The sequence below is a fragment of the Canis lupus genome, chromosome 23 (assembly GCF_003254725.2).
Source record: "Canis lupus dingo isolate Sandy chromosome 23, ASM325472v2, whole genome shotgun sequence".
Classification (NCBI taxonomy): Eukaryota; Metazoa; Chordata; class Mammalia; order Carnivora; family Canidae; genus Canis; species Canis lupus.
Genome location: NC_064265.1, coordinates 47,321,244 through 47,336,380, shown reverse-complemented (window position 1 = coordinate 47,336,380; position 15,137 = coordinate 47,321,244). Strand labels below are relative to the sequence as shown.

At 47.6% G+C, this 15,137-nt stretch overlaps 1 protein-coding gene across 1 annotated transcript; it reads right to left on the bottom strand.

The window, feature by feature from the left end:
• Positions 1-4,034: 4,034 nt before the first annotated feature.
• P2RY1 (purinergic receptor P2Y1) lies at positions 4,035-10,087 on the bottom strand. The gene is made up of 2 exons (XM_025436149.3): positions 8,912-10,087; positions 4,035-6,342 (listed from the first exon to the last, which is right to left on the bottom strand). Exon 1 carries the CDS (start codon positions 10,072-10,074, stop codon positions 8,953-8,955), a length of 1,122 nt encoding a protein of 373 aa, XP_025291934.1. The 5' UTR covers positions 10,075-10,087; the 3' UTR covers positions 4,035-6,342; positions 8,912-8,952.
• Between the last annotated feature and the right edge of the window lie 5,050 nt (positions 10,088-15,137).

Sequence of the window (15,137 nt, the reverse complement as noted above, 5' to 3'; positions counted from 1 at the left end):
TTTTCTTCAATCTCTTCACCAAAACACTTTAGTGATCAGGAGTAGTTACTATTTTTATGAATTTAAAGTTCTCTCAAATACTAATGATTTATAAACATGGTGTTTAAAGATTTCATTCATTCTTGAGAGACACTGAGAGAGAGGCAGAGACACAGGCAGAGGGAGAAGCAGGCTCCCTGCAGGGAGCCCAGAGCATGACTCGATCCCAGGACCCCCAGGGTCACAACCTGAGCCAAAGGCACACTCAACCACTGAACCACCTGGGTGCCCCAAATGCCAATGACTCCTAATATCTAAACCTAAGAGGCTCTTGATGATAGTTTTTGTAACAAGTGACACAGACTAACTTCTTGATGGAAACTTTCTTCTGAGACTGATTTCCTCAGAAGGCTGTCCTGGATCTTCTATGACTCCTGCTCCATATTCTCAGTCTATCCTAATGTCTGCATGTTCTATGGTTCACCCCTCGCCCCCCCAGCTGTCATTTGTAAATGGACAATTCCGAAACTTCTCTCTCTTGCTACAACTTTGTCCCGAACTCTGGAATGGCATGTGTGATGACCTACTGTCATACCCAACTGGGTATCTTTTAAGTTTCTCCACCTGAGCAAGCACTGCAGCCTTAAAAACCACCACCACCACAGGGAGACATCACTGAAACACATTTTGCAAGAAAAGAAGTAATAATGGCAGTGACTGATTTTAAAAGAAAATAAGCACATGTGAGGTTCTCCATCTATGTGCTAAGCTACTTCAAGGAGGGAAAATTTTTCCACATGCAGGATAGTTGCTGGTTATTACAACCAGTATCTTCAGGGATGGGCAATTCTTTTAGTTCCTCTGTCTTACTGGAAATGCTGTTCAAGAATATTACCTCTCTGTGTTCTTATCTTAAGCTCTGTAGGCAACTTTCTGATCCATAATTAGATTGAACAAAAAGGCAGATGTCTGTTATTGTGACTGGGATATAGCTGTTGTATATTCATAAACTGGCATTCTAGTTGGTAAATGATTCTCTTGTCACAGTTTGCTTGGCGTGAGTCAGTGTCCCAGAGTTGGTGAACTCTAGGTGAACTGTCGAGATCAAGTTTCTGTATCTGCAAAACCGAAGAGCAGACTTTGGACTGTGGCAACTGAAAATAGACCGTGAACCCGAGTGGTGAGGCCCAGCTAAGGAGGTCAGCAGTGTCTTCTTGGTGATATATTTTTAGCTGCGCCCGTCTTCATTTACATCTCTTTGTCCCGCACAGTACATATCACGGTGCAAAGCATCAAAAAGTTGAACACTTGCTTATTATCTGACCTCAGATATTCAATGGAGCTTCCAAAAGAAAATATTATATGCACTCAATTCCACAACAAGAATTTCGAGGAGAGCCACAAAGCCTTCGGGGCATGAAAGAAGACAAAAGAAATCCTAGAAACAGCAACGAAAGAGCGCGCACGGAGTGGCAAAGGCCTTAGCAGCCTCAAAGAGCCTGCCACTTATTGAGTGTCTATTATGTGGGAAGTGCTTTGCATTTTCTATTTCATGTAATTCCCCCAACATCTCTGAGCTGCAATTATGCTCAATTTATAGTTGAGGAACACACAGCCAACAGTGTGCAAGTAACTGCCCGGGGTACACAGCTAATAAGTGGTAGAAGGTGGTTCAAACCTAAGGCATTTTGACTGCAAAGCCAATGCCCTTAAACATAGTGGATGTTTGCTGTTTTCCTGTTAACTATTCACAGAGCAGGGATAACATGAAGAACAAACTTCAGAATTTATATAAATCTAAGTTTCAATTATAAGCTCTATAAACTGCAAATAGCTGTCCTTAGATGGAAGCTAAATGCTGTTTCTTTGGGATTTGCAAATGTAAGCTTAAGAAACATTAATTTTTTTTTAATTTTTATTTATTTATGATAGTCACACACAGAGAGAGAGAGGCAGAGACACAGGCAGAGGGAGAAGCAGGCTCCATGCACCGGGAGCCCGACGTGGGACTCGATCCCGGGTCTCCAGGATCGCGCCCTGAGCCAAAGGCAGGTGCCAAACCGCTGCGCCACCCAGGGATCCCCTTAAGAAACATTAAAAAAAAAAAAAAAAGGATGCCTAGGTGGCTGGGTGTCTGAGCGTCTGCCTTTGGCTCAGGGCGTGATCTCAGGGTCCTGGGATCGAATCCCACATCAAGCTCCCTGCATGGAGCCTGCTTCTCCCTCTGCCTGCGTCTCTGCCTCTCTCTCTGTGTCTCTCATGAATAAGTAATTAAAATCTTTAAAAAAAAGAAGCATTAAAAGAGGATGTATATAACAAAATTAATAACTGAGTACCACTTTGTTTAAAAGTTGTTCTGAAAAACATTTCTCATCCCCTGTTCCTGTAACCCTACACCACCTTGTACTGAGTAGTGTTTATCTTTTTTGGCCAGGTCCTCAGAGAAATCAAATGATTCTTAAGATATCAAATGTCTATTGTGACCCAGGACACAAGTACACGTAAATAAGTGTGTGTATGTGCCTGTGTTTCTGAAATGAAAATCCCAAAGCTTTACTGAGGTAAGAAGTCTGATCTATTTCGATAAAGAGTGCTCATCATGACCCAGTATCAGGTCAAGATCGACAGTGTGAAGAGTCCTGCAATGTGGGAGGCATGCTTGAGTAGGAATGAGAACCCCGAGTTCTTTGCTAGCTCCACTTTTTAATGGAAAACTTTGCTCCCACCAGCAAAATGAGGCGATAGGATAAAATCGAATCATCTCAAGGCCTCTATTTCAATCTGTCATCAAGGATTTCCTACCCTGATACTGGTGATTTTTTCCTCATCAGGAAAGGCCATGCATTTCTCCCCCATGTACAGGCCTGGACTGCCCCCACATGCCTCCCATCGCCCTACCTCCTTATCCAGGTCTATTTTTAAGGAGCTGCAGTACTGTCAGCTGCTCAGCCCAGGGGCTGGACTCCATCCAAGATGGGTCCCAGTAACTTTGCTTGCTGGTTGGAGAGGTCAGTGCCCAGGCTCCACCCCAAAGCAGCATAACCTTACAGGCTCAAACAAGTAAGCGCAGTATTAACATTAACATGGATTCCTAGTGACATCTGTTGTGTCTTTAATGCCCCATCCCATTAGACTTCTAAACCGTAACAGATCTACTTTGAATTAAGGGCAAGCATTTTACATTTGGAACTGGAAACCCTGACTGTATCTGGGGGCAAAATTCTAAACCTTCTGAACAGCATATAAACTTTCCAGTTTATTAAAATAAGAGAATTTAAAAAAAAATAAGAGAATTTAAAAGCAGTGTATTTACTTACAGAGAGAGAGAGAAGGTTCTCGGACTCCAATCCCAAAATGATTTTGAAAATTTAAACGTTATCATTTCTACGCATGCACTAAATAAAAGTACACCCATACACACCCACAAAACTCTACCAAGCTGATATTGATAGAGGAAGATTCCTAACGAAGGAAGTTTGGATAGCATAGCTAATTAAGGAGTTGAAACTGAGTGACCCGCATCTTAAGGGATGCAAGTGATTTTTGCTTTTCAACCCACAGGATTCTGTGACGGGGCACCTGTCTCAGCAGACAACCAGAAAACCCAACATGGGACCATTATGCACTTACCTTCTCCACTGACGGGGAGAGTGGGGGGGGGGGCGAGGTAATGCTCTAAGTATGTATCTATTCCATTATATACTTTTTTACTACATGGGACGAGATATATACTTTTTAATAAACTTGAAAGAAGCTGGCAATGTTGGCTAATGGATACACAGAAACCACAAAGGATTATTATTAGGATAATTACCACCCTGGCTAAAAATTAGAGGAGAAAAGATTATAGCTCACATTTAAACTCCAGTATGAAAATACATATTGATTCTGTGTTTCTTCAAATAATGATAAGCTTATAAATTAACTTAACACTTCCCTTTTTACTGTCTAGGCCACACCTTAGGAAATACACACGATGCCAGCCACAAGAGTAGGTGTCAAAATTTGGAGAAACTTAGGAGTATTAACACTATAATAACATAGAAACCATCAGATCACATGTTACAGTTTTATTGAGACTTTTTCAGTTTTAATTGTCTATAATAGGTACAATTTTGATGATCATGATCACACCAAAGCTCTCCTATTATAAATAGCAGATAGTAAGGTGGCCGCATGCCTTAGACACACACATACACAAACACACGGTATTGTACACTTCCTGCATGCAAACTTAGAAAAAATATACATACATTCCTCTTATCAAAAACACAATTACGTACAGTAAGTCTGGAATTTGTTAAGCTACCGTTGATTTAGATAAACCTGAGAAGGCTCAAAATGTCAAGTAACACTGTTTCCATACCGCTCATTCAGTGAAACTGTTAATCACAAAGAAATCTAGTTCAACCATATTAAAATCACAGATAATATAAAAATAAACATTTTTGCAAAAACACTAGACAGACTAGAATTCAAAGTCACAAATTTTGATGCAGTAACATATATTCCCCTTCATGTTAATTTGTACTGTGTAGGATACGGTGTACAACATAATAAAAAATTGCAAGACTGCAGCAGCCAAATCATACACAGTTGTCACTATAAAACTTGAGTTAAAGTTACCAACTGAACAACAAATACATTAAAATAGCAGTGTTGAACTTGCTGGTAGTGTGTTACTTAGAAACTATCTGAAAGAACTCAAGATTATACTCTTTCACCTTAAGAAGAAACAACAAAAAAATAAGCAGAACTGAGGACAGTAAGGGATCGCAACAGCTGCCTGCCTCTTTCTCTCCCCCTCTCTCCCTAGTTTTTCCTTAAAGTCTAATCTATCTCTAACGCCCATTCCTCCGGGCTTCTAAAAATGTAAGAGATCTACTTGGAATTTAGGACAACTTTTCTGCACTAGAATTGGAAGCTTCAACCATATTTGGGGGTACGATTCTAAAGGTCTTGAAAAGACAATATAAACCTGTCTATGTCATATAAAATACAGACAATACAGGCCTAGTCTGGCAGAGATATTTTGTATTTATTATTGAGCTTATACAAGTTGGACACCAGAGTGGGTCTGTATAGAGGATTCTAAGCAAAAAGGTAAACATGCACAAGCACTTCTAGGGAAAATTAACCTCTTGTATCACAAGACATCCATCCATTCATATTTTAGATCAAAAACATCTTACGACAAACATTTCAAGATACTGGTATTTGAAAAGCACAGTTTATAGTAACGCGTTTTCTCTATGCAGCACGTTACATAAAATACACTAGTGTGACTTATAGTTCACTTTAATAAATATAATTGACATCCGCATAGTTGATCTTTCAAGACAGCTTTTCAAGCTGTATAACTGAAGGATTGTGAGCTTCATCAATAAATACTATTACCTTAGGTACAATTTGACCAGCTAAGTTAAAGCTTCAGTAGATCTGTGACTACTTACACATCTTGATTTTCCCTAGTCCAGTCCCAGCTGCTATAGGCACAGACATCTCTTGCATCCGAAGGCAGCTTACTGTCCTGTCCGAGTAGATTGATAAAACTCCTAGGTCACAGGTACACGTCATAATTGGTGAGCTTTGTGAGCATTTTTAGCCAAGGCCTGGAACTGAAGAGTCTTGGAAGATACGGTGGCAGATTTCATGCACCTCTGGCCGCCTATAATTATAAGGCTCTAGCACGTCCCCTGGGGTCCCAACAGATGGGTGTCCTCTAAGTTTTTAATCCACGGAGAAGTGGTATCGAAAGGGTGAAGAGTCCTGCAGTTGGCCAAGTGGCAATGTCATGCTTTTAACACTGCATCCTACTCTCTGCTGTATCTCTTCTTGATTTGTGTTTTATCATTTAAACGCAAATGAAAAAGAGTCAGAGATGTCAATCGGTGAGCCAAAAATTCCTTGAACTTGGCATTAAAATCATTTTGTAGTGTAAAACTGAGTTAACTTGTAAGTTCTATAATATCAGCGGTTCTTTCATCAAAATGCCAACAGATTTTGCCTTTACTGTTAAAATACCCACTTACGTCATCAAATTCCCAGCCAACAGGTCACTGCTTCATCTTGACCCTCTGAATGTCTTTACCGTTAGCACAGACTCTTCCCAGAGACCTCTCGGTGCCTAGAAAGGGGTTGGGCAAGATCGTTCGTGTTACTGTTTGGCATGTATTCACGTGTTGTCATTGTCCACTAGAAGCCCTGGAAAAAAGCCAAAAAAAAAAAAAAATGCCAAGAAGTAAAAGGGAATTTGTTGTAGGCATTGTCCACCTCACTGGATCCACAGTCCAAAGGAAAGTTCTCTGGGAGCTGAAACAATGGATGTAACGTGTATTGTAAACCAGGCTGGCATCCTGAGACCTAAAGGGAAGAAAACTAAAGTGAATGGTGAGGAAATATTTCAGAAATGTATACTGTTAGCTCATGAGTTCAAGGATGGTACAGGCTTCGAAATCTCCACCTTGGGTAATGCAGTGGCTATTAATCTTGTGTCCCTGAGCGTGATGTTTGCCAGGGATCAGTCATGACAGGTTTTATACGTTCTCCTTTAGGATTCTACCCAGACAAGGGATGCTGGAGAGGACCCTACCCCAAATGAGAACCTTAACTAGTCTCTTTCCTCAAAACCAGGTGGTGTCGGTAAGACATCTAATTTCTTTTTGATTCGGCTCCTATAATTCTGTGCGTTAACCTCAACAGATTTTTTAAAAATCACATTTTAGTAAGGCTCGACACTGCTTTTCTTCATGGACCTCTGTGAACAAAGCCTGGATGAATCTAAGAACTGAAGGTCTCACATCCACAGGCCACGCAGGTACCACAGGCACTGCCTTCCAGATCTGACCCTCCTGTCACCGTGTCCCACAGGTTCTTGCCTCAAGACGGCCCCCACCTCGCTTCACTTACAAAGCGCTTTCCAACAAGGTTTTCCACCATCGGTTGTGAACTCTCATGCCGGCTTTGTTGAGGTTAGTTTTGACAAAAACTCCTTTGATATTGGATATATTAGAGTTAAAAATCATGTCACCTCACCTCATTAGCCTACACCATACAGAGTTTGACCATTTCAATAGCTAGAAATGCAGTATTCAATATTTATGCATTGAAATTCAATATTCATTGAAAACTGTTATTAAAATTACTGAAGTATTTTGCTGAGTTTTCATTACTGCCTGGCCGAGGGCGGGGGTGGGGGGGGTGGGGGGGGTGGGGGGGTGGGGGGGGTGGGGGGGGTGGGGGGGGTGGGGGGGTGGGGGAGAACCACTGACCATCAGTCTTCTCTTAAACTATCAGCAGTTGGGTTTGTTGTGTCCACAACTTTTCAGTGCTGTGGCACCTTACATACCACATACGTTTAATTCTCTGTGTTTCTCTCTCCCATATATTTGTAGCTTTTTTCCTTTAATGGATCTTTTATCTTCACATTTAAAGGATTATAGCTTTTCATTCTACCAAGAAAATCTGTACAAAGTCTGCTGCTGCCCCCCCCCTTTTTTTTTTCCTTTTTACATATTGCATTTGACTTTTTCCAACATTTTGAAGAGGTACAAGAGAACCTTTACACCCTTTTGGTTTAAACTGAAGTCCTTATTCGAACATGGTCTCCTCTAAACAAACCAAACCAAACCCCTTCATCTCTTCCCCACTCCTATTTGCCTCATACGCTTGAAAATATAGTTGCAGCCCACATGGTGAATGACTGTCATTCTCCCTCTGATGATAATATCTTCTTGTCCAACAGTCTTCAGCCCTGGTCTGCAGCAGATCTGTGATTTTTTTTACATTGTTTTTACAGCTCTAAGCCTTCGTGCTGGGACACAAACTCCTCAGGCAGTGTAGAGCCCCGGTGCAAGTAAACGTTCTTTATCACGGAAAGTCTAAGAGTTCACGGTGTTTACAAAGAAAGCACATGAACTTTGATTATTCCAAATGCAATCTGCCTGTACGATAAAACGTGCAGACTCCCACCACCAAACATCTGGCACCTGACAGCACTTTTCTAGAAGTTACGCTGAGAAACAATCAGGTTTCAGGTTTTTAAATTCCTTGACCTTTCTGTTGGATTCTCCAAAGGAACTCAGCCAGTCACCCCCTACGGCTCCAGGCCCAGAAGAGACACCCAGCTGAGGCCTCTTCAGCTGAGGTTGAGTGAATCGAGTTCCGCGGGAGAAATGATTAGCAGAACAGTTGATTAGAAATTAATATCAGGACAGCTCTGGGACTCAAGTGCACTTTCAATTCTAAAGGCAGATGAGAAAGCACACATTTAACTGAGTCAGCATAATTCGATTTACACACGTCTAGTTAGAAAGGGAGGCCTGAAAGGGGACCCAAAGACGCTAAGTGTGGGGATGGGTGTTTCCACTTAAAAACAAAAACAAAAACAAAACAAAACTACTACTTCTACTTTGTTCTTCACTACTTCGACTTCTACTTCGACTTCACTACTTCTACTTCTCCTACTTCACTACTTCTCCTTCACTACTGCTACTTCACTACTTTTCTACTTCACTACTTCTCTACTTCTACTTTGTTCTTCACTTCACTACTTCTTCTCTACTTCACTACTTCTACTTTGACTTCACTACTACTTCTACTTCACTACTTCAATTCTTCTTCTCCTACTTCTACTTCACTACTTCTTCTACTTCACCACTTCTTCTACTTCACTACTTCTCTACTTCCTCTACTTCTACTTCACTACTTCTACTTTGTTCTTCACTTCACTACTTCTACTTCACTACTTCTACTTCACTACTTCTACTTCACTACTTCTACTTTGACTTCACTACTACTTCTACTTCACTACTTCAATTCTTCTCCTACTTCTTCTACTTCTCTACTTCTTCTACTTCTACTTTGTTCTGAGCTCACTAGAAACTTAGAGGGGGGAAGGGAAACGCTGGACTCTATTGACTAAGCATCCTACCGTGTCACAAGAGCGGGGGGTGCTCGGTGGTTCCTGCCTCTTCACAAGCTCGTGTCTCCATTCTGCTTGAACTCGGATAAAATGTTGAGGGTCATGTCCTCGCTCTTGGATTGCAAGTTTGCCTCACTCCTCCGGGAGGCCTTCCGGGTGGCTCTGGAGAGCCTCCTCCTGAAAGTGTCTCCTGCCAGGAAATAGAGGATGGGGTCCACGCAGCTGTTGAGACTCGCGAGCCCTCGGGTCACCTGGTAGGTGGCATAAACCCTGTCGTTGAAAGCGCACATGTCCGGGGTCTGGAAATCGAGCCGGGCCCTCAGGTTCATGGTTTTCATCACGTGGAAGGGGATGTAGGACACGGCGAAGACCGTCAGGACGATGATCACCAGGTAGATGGATTTGCGCCGCAGGGGCGAGTCGTCCAGGTCCTTGTAGATCAGGGCCCTGACGATGAGGCCGTAGCAGCCCAGGATGAGCACGAGGGGCACGCAGAACATGGCCACGGTGGTGCACATGCTGTAGACGAAGTAGCTGCGCAGGTACTCGTCCGAGGTGCTGTCGTAGCAGGTGACGGTCCCGTTCCTCCGGACCTGGGTGCCCGAGTAGAAGAGGATGGGCGAGATGGCCAGCGCCACGACGAGCCACACGAGCAGGCTCACGTGCACGGCCGTGCGCTTCTGCAGGCGGCCCAGCGAGCGCAGCGGGTACACCACGCCGCTGTAGCGGTGCGCGCTGATGCACGTCAGGAACAGGATGCTGCCGTACAGGTTGGCGTGGAAGATGAACCGCTGCAGCTTGCACATGGCGTCGCCCAGCGTCCAGTCGGTCTTGTTGAAGTAGTAGAAGATGAGCGCGGGCAGGGTCAGCACGTACAGGAAGTCGGCCAGGGCCAGGTTGAACATGTACACGGAGATGCCGCTCCACGGCCTCATGTGGCGCGCGAACATCCAGATGGCCACGCTGTTGCCCAGGAAGCCGGTGACGAACACCAGGATGTACACGGCCGGCAGGTAGTAGAACTGGAAGCCCGTCTTGGTGAGCGCGCAGGTGAACGGGGCGGCGGCCGCGGCGGCGGCGGAGGCCGTGCTGTTGCCCCAGGGCCCGCCCTGGCCGCCCGGGAACGCGGCCGTCCCGTTGGGGAGCGGCGGCCACAGCGCCTCGGCGCTCATGCTCGCCCCCGACTCACGCGGCTGCTCCGGCCGGGGCCCGGGGGCGGGGGGCGGGGGCCGCCCCGAGCATCGGGGACCGGGGAGCGCGGGGGGGCGCGAGGGGGCCGGCGCCTGGGTCCCCGCGGAAGGGGGCGCGCTCCGGGGCGCACTCGGGGTCCGCGCGGGAGAGGGTGTGGGAGGGGTCGCTCTCGGGGTCCCCGCGGGAAGGGGCGCGCTCCGGGGCGCGCTCGGGGTCCGCGCGGGAGACGGTGTGGGAGGGGGCGCGCTCGGGAGCGCACTCGGGGTCCCCGGGGGAGGGGGCGCGCTCGGGGGCGCACTCGGGGTCCCCGGGGGAGATGGTGCGGGAGGGGGCGCGCTCCGGAGCACGCTCGGGGTCCCCGCGGAAGGGGACGCGCAGGGGCTCCCCACGGGAGGGGCCGCGCTCGGGGTCCGCGCGGGAGAGGGTGCGGGAGGGGGCGCGCTCGGGAGCGCACTCGGGAGCGCACTCGGGGTCCCCACCGGAGGGGGCGCGCTCGGGGGAACGCTCAGGGTCCCCGGGGGAGGGGGCGCGCTCGGGGGCGCACTCGGGCTCCCCACGGGAGGGGCCGCGCTCGGGGTCCCCGCGGGAGAGGGTACGGGAGGGGTCGCTCTCGGGGTCCCCGCGGGAAGGGGCGCGCTCCGGGGCGCGCTCGGGGTCCGCGCGGGAGAGGGTTCGGGAGGGGGCGCGCTCGGGGGCACGCTGGGGCTCACCCACGCCGGCTCCGGCCCCCCGTTCGCCGCGGGCCATGAAATCCGCCCGGGCCGCCGCGACCGAGCCGGGCCAGCAACTTCCCGGCGGGGCCGAGGCTGCAGAGCCGGGCGCGCGGGCACCTCCGCCACCTCCGCCTCCGCCGCCGCCAACTTTGGGAGCGCGCCCTCCCCGGGGTCGGGTCCTCGGCGGAGAGCGGGGGCTGCGCGGGGGCGGCGGGGCGGCGAGGAGGTCCGGCCGGGTCGGGGCGGGCGCCCCCGGCCGGCTCTCGCCGCCCCGGATCAACTTGGCTCGGGCATGTCCCCGCTCCCGCCTCGCCCGCTAGCCGCCGCCTCCGCGGTCCCGCCGCTCCGCGCTGCTGGGTCGCGCCGTGCTCCCCGCGCCTGCCGGCCGCGCTCGGGCGAGTGCGGGGGGCGGCTCCCCGCGGGGGGCGGAGTCGGGCCCGGGGCGAGGGCCGGAGCTGGCCGGAGCTCCCCGGAGCCGAGCGGCCGTGCCGGGTGCGGAGCGCGCTCTGCCCGCCGCGCCCAGGGCGAGGGGGCGCGGGTCCCGCTGCCGGACGGCGATTGGCCCGCGAGCGCCCCTCGGCTCTTCCGCCCGCTGTCGGGCCGAGGGAAGTTGCTGACACACAGGAAACCCTGCGCCTGCTCCCAGCCCTGCGCACAGCCCGGACCCCGGGGGCGCCGGGGCGGGGGGGGGGGAGGGCCTGAGGTCCCTAGAGCCCGGGACGGGGAGGGGGACGCCGAGGTCTCTAGTGCCCCGGGGGGGGGGGGGAGCTGCCCGAGGGGTCTAGCGCCCCGGGGAGGGGGGGTGCCCGAGGGGTCTAGCGCCCTGGAGAGGGGCAGGGGACGCCGAGGTCTCTAGCGCCCCAGGGAGGAGCTGCCCGAGGTCTCTAGCGCCCCTGGGGGGGAGCTGCCCGAGGTCTCTAGCGCCCCGGGGAGGGGGGGGTGCCCGAGGGTCTAGCGCCGGAGGGGGGCACCGAGGTCGCTAGCGCCCCGGGGAGGGGGGCACCGAGGTCTCTAGTGCCCTGGGGGAGGGGGAGCTGCCCGAGGGGTCTAGCGCCCTGGAGAGGGGCAGGGGAGGGGGACGCCGAGGTCTCTAGCGCCCTGCGGGGGAGCTGCCCGAGGTCTCTAGCGCCCTGGGGCCCCCGCCCGGGGCTGCCCTGTCCGAGGCCCCGCAGTCCCCATCGGGGATCGCCCCGCTGCTGCAGCGCTCCCGGCTCCGCGGAGCCCAGACTCCGGCACTTGCTGGAACCTGCTCCTCGGAGAGACGGCAGCAGCTTTCGGAGGCGGGCGGGTGGGGAGGGGAGGGGGAGAGCGGCTTGCTGCCCTTCGAGTCTGCTTTTTACTTTTTAGTTCAATGTTTTTGTTTTTTGTTTTTGTTTTTTTCCTCCCTTAACCAGCCAAAGTGTGGTCAACGGAAGTTATTAGTGACTTATTTTCTAAAAGACTCTCGGAGGCATATTAGTGTTTCCCATCACTTAGCACCCTTTCTCTTGATGCCTACCGCCTAGGGGCGACAGTAGGTCCCCAGATCCTCCTGTCCAGGGCATTTCAAGATCAGAGGCTACGCTGGATTGTTTTAGAAATATTAAGTACAGCTTAATTTTCAAGCACACCTTTATCTAGCTAGATGTAAAGGCCAATTGCAACTCCAAAGGAATTAAAGTAGAATTTTTTTTGGGGGGGGGTGGTTATGACCAATTCTATTTCTTCAGGTTAAAGTGATTAGTCACAATTAGCTCTAGTAAGCACCTTAGCGATGCAGGTTGGGACTTCCTTAAACCTCACACTTATTGAAAAACTCGTTTTTCAATGACTTGAACGTATCAAAATTTTAAGCAGTGTGCCTCAGAATTAATTGGAAAACAAATTATTGACTTTTCAGGCACACGTTTAAATGGGCTCACACACGAACAGAATCTAGCACTTCTGGACAATTTCCCAATAACGTTCTGTTATGTGAAATGTCAGAGGCTTTTCTCTTAGAAGAAAAAGAAAATCGAAAAAGATCTGTAAAATACATACCATAAAGATTTCTTTCTGGTCCCAGATGTTACATAATAGTGTTCTCTTAAAAAAAAAAAAATACCCAGAGGAAAACCACTAGCTCCTGGCTTTGATACCACAAAGGAAGATGGTCCTTTAGAGGAACACGTCTAGAAAGGACCCTATTCAAATGCATTATATCATGAACACACTGGTATTTGGAGTTGTGGTCAATTGAACAGTGTGAAAATAAGTGATAACACCAGAGTAAGTATCTCTAAGGCATGTTGTTTTGAAGTCAGTCCTAACTGAAAGGAATTTTTCTCATCATAAAATGAGGGAGGTAGATTTGATTATCTTTTATTTTTCACTCCAGTCTCCAAATTATAGGATTCTGAGGCTTAACCTGAAACAGTTTCATCTCATTTGATTGGGATGGTACTAACTTGGGATGCTATTCTATTAAGAGAGGAGCAAAGAAAACCATTAAGAATTTCATCGGTACCCAATAGGCACTCCTAAGGCATGCCTTTGCATTTTTCATTTGCAACATAAGCAACAGGTAACCTCACTTGAAGTCTGTTTCAAATGTGTTAACTCCATGTATTTTGAAAGGTACAGTTAGTCCAAATACCATTAAGGTACTTTCAGAAAACTTGACACTTGACTAGAAATTTGGAGAGTTGTCCTAAATGCACCAGTTACATAAATATTGTAGATACTGCTTTTAGATTCAGCATATCAAACTGCCTGTTTATAGTATTGTAAGGTATATTTTAAATCAAAACTGGGGTATTGTGGGAATAATTTGTATGTTTTCAAATTGTTGACTTTATAATGCACTGAGCTAGATTGAATGAAGGAAAAAAATACTGTCTAAAACCCAAGAACGTGTTAATATTTACTGATTCTTTAATACTAATTATAAATGCCTTAAAGGTATGAAAAGAATATGCTCCCTGCCTCAAAATGTTGTGCAAATTTGCTTTGTATTTGATTAATGTAAATGCCCGACTCCAAGGAATTTATAGAGGGAAAGGCAAAAAAAGTACAGTATCATAACAATAAGCCTTTCTTATATAGTCAGCACGATGCACACCTAACAAGACTTATCTTGAGCGTCAATCCTTAAAAAAAATGTATAATAACTATCCTTATTTTTCAAGTGGTGAAACAAAGGCAGAGAGGTTAAGTGACTCATCCATTGCCACCCAGTAGAAAGTGGGGTTTAAACTTAAGCCATCTTTCCCCACAGCCCATACCTCTCACCACTATTCTGTGATGAACTATACAAAAGTATGGGACAGTGATAGGAAAATTAACTTTCAGTGGCCACTGCAGATCGAACATGGAAAAAGGGATTCCCAGAAGCCTTCTAAGAGAAAATCTTGAACCAGATCTTGAAGGTACTAATAATAGTCAAAGTATTTCAGAAGCTTCCCAAGTATTCTACTTCTTTACTTAGGCTTTTTTTTTTTTTAAAGCCAACAATTTATAGATGACAGGCATTTAAGGAGACATCAGATCTGTTGGGCCTCAAACCCAAATAAAAAGGCTGCCTTTCCTGTGTTTACAAAGGTTCTCATAGCCATTGTTAGGGAATCCCTTCTCGTTCTTAAAGTCACAAAATCTAACAATCATTGAGGGTGGAAAGATGGTTGAAAAGATTCTAACTGATGACTAAAAGTATAAGAAACCTTATGAGCACGAAATATAAAATCCCCTAACCTCAAGATTGAGACCAAGAAATCCGAAATCTGATTAAAAACTACCACCAATGCTAAACCTAACTTGGGGAACAGGACAATGTTAAGATTTTGCAGGTAAGACAATGAGACCCCAATTTAGGAGATAGAGGAATTTATTAGAGGATTCCCCTAAGTATAATAACTAAGATGTGATCACTTCTGAGACCCACACTGGGAAAGAGTCTTCTATTCCCTGATGACAGGACAAAGTCTAAGGAATTCACAGCTGAGGTCCTTCAGTGAGGAGGAGAGAGGGCCATGGTGGAGCAGAAGTAGAAAACCTAGCATACTAAGTAAGAGTGAAAGGATTGTACTGTGCTGGGGAGGGCCCTGCTGCTCCTGAAATTATGCACTGGTCATGGAGCCAATCAATAGGCTTCCTGAAATACCTTTCATTTAAAAAAAAAAAAAATCAGAGCAGGGATTTAGGACACAGAACAGAGGACCCCCAGCTTGCTCCAAGGTTGGAATGAGAAGAGAATAAGAGACCAGGGAGACCAAAGGAAAAAGAGAGAGGAGAGAGAGGCTGAAGGGAGGAATATAGGAGGGGAGACACTAGGTGGGTTGGGGGAAAGAAGAGAAAGTCGCTTGCATTGAACTGGG

What these genes read in the sequence shown, in the direction of transcription:
- P2RY1 (XM_025436149.3), bottom strand. Translation starts at nt 10,074, where the DNA reads ATGAGCGCCGAGGCGCTGTGGCCGCCGCTCCCCAACGGGACGGCCGCG.